Here is a 6,126-nt window from a genome sequence, read left to right on the forward strand (position 1 = left end):
AGCAGGCCCTGGAGAAGCAGGGTAAGAATCTAAACTCATTAAAGGCATAAGGCCAACATGTCTCTCCTCTGCTAAATCCATTCCCATAGGGGTACCTGGGTGGCTCAGTGGTTGAGCATCTGTCTTTGGCTCAGGTCATGATCCTGGGTCCTTGGATCAAGTCATGCATCAGACTCCCCACGGGGAGCCTGCTTCTCCCTCTGCCTATGTATCTGCCTCTCTCTGTGTGTCTCTCATGAATGAATAAATAAAATCTTTAAAAAATAAATTAAAAAATAAAATCTTTCACATAGCTACCTTTCACACTTAAAGATAAACTGAAGCCCTCACTTTGCCTTTAAGACCTCCATGACCCAGTCTCTGCTGGTTTTGCTCACCTCCTAATTTCTCCCTTGTTCCCCAGGATCCAACACCCCTGTCCCCCATTGCTATTTGAACACACCAAGCCACTTCTGTATAGGAGGCTGTATGCTTGCCACTCCTCTGCCCTATCACTCCCAGTCCCCCTCTCTCTTGTCCTTCAGACTCAGCTCAGATGTCACCGCCTTAAAAAGAGTCACCGCCCCAGACACCTTCTCCAATGTTATATCATTCAATACCTACCACCCTTACTCTCTATCATATAAACTGTTCTTATTTGTTTAGTGTTTCTCCCACTCAATGATCAGCTCCAAAGAAGCTTGTTCTTGTTTGCCCTCTTTTCCCCATCTCCCAGAATAAGAGTGGAATAAAAATGTGTGGAACAACATTGGGGTCAGATGGGCCTGGATATCTTGGGTTTCATCCTGTACAGCTCATGCGACCTTCAGCAAGTTATTTCACCCCTGCTGGTTCAGCGTCCTCATCTGTCAAAGGGATACAAATGCTCACCTTGCAGGGCAGCTCTGAAGGTGAAGACAGCCTGTCCTTGGCTACCTTGGCCCCTGGTGCATGTTGGATGGACGCTGAGTAGTTACACAGGAGAGAAAGAGTGCCAGCAGCCCATCACTCTGAGCACTGACACCATGGGCTCTCTGCCCACGTCTGTGCCTGACCCCACATTGTCTGTGAAATGGAGAGGGATCCTGGCTCTGAGACAAATGTCAGTCCTGACTGCAAACTCTCAGCCAAGTCACAACCCTGTATTGCTGGCTGGAACAAGTCAGCTCGGCCCTGCTCCTCTACAGCCTTAAACTCAACACACTCAGTACAAACTCGACATCTCTCCCTCGCTGATCCTCCTTGCTCCTCACAAGTCAAAACTAGCAGACAACCAGGGGCACTGATCAATTGGTTGAATGACTGATTAACTATGAAATATCTGATAGGCAAAGCACAAGACTTAAACTAAATCTAAAAAATTATGAGCAGCCCAAGACTTTGTCCACCTGTGGACAGAGGGGGAGAGCTGGGTTCTGCCTGGAGCTTCTGGCTGTTTCTGGAAGTTGTAGAGCAGATGGGCTGCAGGAGAAGCTGTGGCAACCTTCCAAGAATTCACTGAGTGACTCATTCCCCTTTCAGTAAGCACTGTTCACAGGGATATACTAAGACCTTGTACTATTTTCCTATTGTTACTATAACAAATTACCACAAACGTGGTGGCTTAAAACAACACAAATTTATTATTTTAAAGTTCTGGAGGTCAGATGTCTGAAATGGGTTTCAGTGGACTAAAATTCAGTTGTTTCTCCTAGAATCTCTAGGGCATAATCCTTTTCTGGCTTCTGGAAGCCACCTGCATTCACTGGCTGGTAGCCCTCATCCCCTACATTTGAAATTAGCAGCACAGTATTTTCCATTCTCTGGTTCTCACCCTCCTTCCTCACTCTTAGAAGGACCCTTATGGTTTTACTGGGACCACTGTGATAATCCAGATGCTCTCCCCATCTCAAGATCCTTACCTTCATCACATTCGCAAAAGTCCCTTTTGCCTTGTAAGGTAACATTCACAGATTCTGGGGATTAGGATGTGGACATCTTTAGGAGGGGCATAATTTTCCTACCACAGATCCTGAGCAGGACGAGCTTGGTGCGGGGGCATTGGCCTGGAGCTCAGCCTCCTGCCTCCCTACCGACTCTGCTCAAAGTAGAATTCAGTGCGGGCCAATGGCTCACTCTCCTTGACAAGTTGTACTGGCTGCTGGGGCTCAGCTGGGCCACAGAGAAACCAGCCAGGCCAGGCAGCAGCCTCAAGCTTGAAGGCTGAGCCTGAGCTTCTCTGGAAGAAGGTGAAGCGTGTGGCCTGTTCACCACCCTTGTACAGGTCCTCGATGTTCACATCCTGTGGGGGCAAGATGGTTGCTGCAGGATGAGGCCACTGGTTGAGGTGTCAGCCCTAGAGGCCTCTGGGGGTTGGCCAATGAGGGACTTTACAGGGAGGGTCCATACCCAGGGAAGGGCCTTCTGCAGGTTCTGGAGGGCAGGGGTCTTGGCACTAGGTGCACAGGGAAGGGGAGGAATGTGTGGACCTGGCCGGGAGTCCCACAGATGGGTGCAGAGATGTCAAAGCATCCTGGAAGCCAGGTCATGCCTTCAGGGTCCCCCAGAAGGTGTGGTTTCTCACCTCCAGCTGCAGGGTAGGCCCCTCTCCTGTCTCCACGCATGCTAGGCAGCGACTGCCTCCTTGGATCCCCAGGAAGATGGGGACTTTGGTACGGTCCAGGCCTCTGTTGGGAAGTATGCAGATCTTCTCTGGGAGGAAAGGAAGAAGAGAGCCAGGAGATAAAAGGACCCAGATTGTAAGCTCTCAGTGAGCTAAGCCTGGGCAGGAAAAAACTGGGCCAGGGCACACCTGGCTTGACCCCTGCATGCAAGCTGCCAGGCAGGCTGGGACCCCTGCAGCGGTCATGACACTCTTAAAAGGAGAGGTCCTCAGCTGCTCCCTGCTTCTTCTTACTGTCACCAGGGCAGGAGGAAAGAGGAAAGCCAGTGGCAGGTGGAGCATGAATGTGTCCAAGGGGGTGGAGGCCCCAGATGCTCACCTGCACAGCAGTTGTCCACATTGGGATCTCCCACCAGGAGCTGGTCACCTCTTAAGTATAGAGCCTTCTGATCTGCATCCTTAATTCTGGAACAAGATGGTAGAGCTGACAGCCTGCTCCGTTTAGGCAGCACCAAGCCCCAAAGTCACCCCCATGCTCTGAAGGATTACACTGAGCATTTAGGTGTTCTTCTCTCCTACGGGAGGAAGTAGGTGTATGACTCCACCCAAGAGTAGGTGAAACCAGGTCAGCCTTAAGGCAAGGGAAGGTCTTCTGGAACTCATGATTCTCAGAGGCTCCCTTTACCAGCGTTAGCCTCTGTCAGGGCCCTGGGCTAGCAAGGAAAGCCAGTGTCTTCTCACTAATGGGTAGACAGTTTTCCTGATTATGCTAGCCCCCTTTTCATGCCCTTCCTGAGAAATTTCCTAATGAGGCTCAGATGTCTCTCTAGGATAGAGTGACTCTTTTCCCAGATTTTCTGGGCCTGACCCAATTTTGCATAAATGTTTATTCCCTTCAAGGAAGGAATTAATTGAGTATATAATAAAGTGTGGTTTGTGGGGCACCTGGGTGATTCAGTCAGTTAAGCACCCAATTCTAGATTTTATCTCTGGTCTTGATCTCAGGGTCATAAGCTCAAGCCCCACGTCAAGCTCTGTGCTTACCACAGAGTCTGCTTGAAATCCTCTCTCCCTCTCTCTCTACTCCTTCCCTTCGAGTGTGTGCTTCCTCTCTCAAATAAATAAAATCTTTTAAAAAATAAATTGGTTTGCTCTTCAAATATTTTAAAGGCTTTCTTGTAGAGTAAAACCCACAAATCAGAAAAAAAAATCTTACGTGACAGTAGGTTTGCCAACATGGCCACCCTGTTCCATGCAAGGTGTGTTCTAGGGTGAGCCCGTGCTATGGGTGCCAAATTTAGGAGGTCAGTGAAGAGCTGGAGGGTGTGATTACAGTCATTTGGGGTTGGCAGTGGTTCCAATGATCGGCATGGGAGGGTAAATACATGCTGGGGAGCAGGGAGGGAACTGTGGTTGAATGTACACAACATCAAAGTCACGCAGGTTATTAGCTCGCAGGTTATTAGCTCGGTCACTTGGCTGTCTTCAAAATGTCTGTCAGTCACTCTCAGGACCTTGGGAGCCCGCCCTACCTCCAAGGGCAGAACCTCTGGGCCAATGCCATCGCCTCCAGGAGATTTTTCTCTCTCAATAACAGCTGATTATAATACCCTTAGCTAATGACTGTATGTGTTTAAAGTAGGTTCACTTGTACAATAAAAATAAATTTCTGAAAAGAGCTTGGACTTGCCAATTGGCATTCCCTCTCCAACCTGGGCAATGAGGACTTGTGGGTAACTCATCTGCCAGCAACATTCTATTTGGAGACCAGGACCCAAGTTAGATATGCCAAAGTGCTGACACCTGTTTTGTCATTTGGGTGCTTCACACACCTGTGTCTTGCCATCCTAGGCACGTTGAAAGTTCTTGGAGGCCCCCGCTGGCCCCCTCATGTCTAGCACAGGGCAGGCCCATGGTGGAACTGAGGAAATGCAGCCCAGAAGTCAGTCCTGTTTTATTTGTGTTATGTCTCATCTTGTTTCTCAAAGGGCTGGAGGCAGTTTACAATGAAAAAATCATAGGCAATAAAATATACACTCTAAGTAGTGTCTCGAATGTCAAATGAGGTAACAGTGACAGCTGGGAGTACAGACAGGGAATAAAGGGCACGGAGGCTGACATATAAAGATGCTGTCACTGAGATTCAAAATTGTCTCTGAGTTCCTGGAGAGAGGAGGACGGAGCAGCACAGAGGGTGAATCCTGGCTCTGTGTGACATGAGGTAATTTATGTAACCTCTTTGAGCTTTGGTTTGAATGGACTCAGTCATGTCTCCCTTGTAGGTTACTTGGGATGGAGGCAAGGGAGTAGAAGGGCTGGCATCTTGAGGATGCTCAGGAAGCAGAGCTATTGTTATGATCATGATGAATAAGCTTAATTATGGGTCACTTGAGATTTTTTCGGTGAGAAGGAGCTGCATCCCTCTCCTTAGCCTTCTTTCCCTCTTCCCATGTCATCCCTAAACCCCTGGTTCATAAAGGAAGGACTCTAGGAAGACTTACGTGTAGTATCGTGTCATGGGGAGGGAGCACATTCCTGCGATTGTGGGTGACTGGTCCTTGCTGAGGGAGAAGGAGAGAAGGGCTGTCAGAGAAGGAGGGTATGTAGAGCTGGGGGAAGGCCCCCTAGGGGTCCCCAAATCATTAAATCACAAACTGGAAAGATCTCACTAGGCTGCTTATCTATAATTGGCCTGCTGGAATCCACCATGGTCTCTCCAGCCCAGCAAGCTCCAGGCAACTCTGCCTCACCCTCCTCTGGGGCCATCTGGAAGGGGTGTGAGCCCATGACATGTGCATGGTGCTAGCTTGGAGAAACCAAAGAATGGGTTCCTCAAAGATTTTAGACAGGAGTACTTCCTGGGGATGAAACTGAGGTGGCATGTGCTCCAGCCTCACAGTTTGAGGAAGAGCTGAGCTCAAACCATGTCCCACTGCCCAGCCTGGTCCTAGAGTCACCACACTACTGCCCTCCCCGACCTGAGCTGAGGGAATAGCAGCACTACCAGGAGGCATCACCAGCCTGCTGCTGGAGGGTGTAGGATCTCCCTGCAGGGTTAGCCTCATTCCTAGAGATTGGAACATTCTGCCAAGACTGTGAAAGAGAGACCACCCACCCCACCCCACCCCCATTCTGCTCCAGATGTAAAACAGGACAGGCCTGAAATATAGACTTGTGTGTTTGAGGATGAGTGATCTAAATTGAATCTGGTATCCTATTATTAATCCCTGGCCACAAAGCTTCACATGGCTCTCCTCTCCTTCTGGTTGGATTGTCCTGCCCTAGAGCTTTTCCCCAAAATGACCACCTTCAGAAAGGCCATTCCAGAACCTAGCAAGGAAGAAAACCCAGAGTCAATCAGGGCAAAAGAGTGGTAGCCATTAAAAGTAGCCCAGAGAAGTAAATGCAAGGGCGGCTGGGGCTGAGGTATACACAGTAGGTCTGATTCTCACTGAGTAAGAAGAGGAAATAGAAAAAAAAGAGGGAATAGTAGAAACTAAGAAGGAACAGGGGAAAGAATGGGGACAGAAAGGAGCAGGGCTCAG

General features: G+C 49.1%; 1 protein-coding gene across 1 annotated transcript; it reads right to left on the bottom strand.

Annotated features, from left to right (window-relative positions):
* Nucleotides 1–1,628: 1,628 nt before the first annotated feature.
* On the bottom strand, nucleotides 1,629–5,114 carry IL1F10 (interleukin 1 family member 10). The gene is made up of 4 exons (XM_025994664.1): nucleotides 5,083–5,114; nucleotides 2,961–3,046; nucleotides 2,543–2,670; nucleotides 1,629–2,260 (listed from the first exon to the last, which is right to left on the bottom strand). Exons 1-4 carry the CDS (start codon nucleotides 5,112–5,114, stop codon nucleotides 2,048–2,050), a joined length of 459 nt encoding a protein of 152 aa, XP_025850449.1. The 3' UTR covers nucleotides 1,629–2,047.
* Between the last annotated feature and the right edge of the window lie 1,012 nt (nucleotides 5,115–6,126).

The sequence above is a fragment of the Vulpes vulpes genome, chromosome 8 (assembly GCF_048418805.1).
Source record: "Vulpes vulpes isolate BD-2025 chromosome 8, VulVul3, whole genome shotgun sequence".
In the NCBI taxonomy this organism is placed as follows: Eukaryota; Metazoa; Chordata; class Mammalia; order Carnivora; family Canidae; genus Vulpes; species Vulpes vulpes.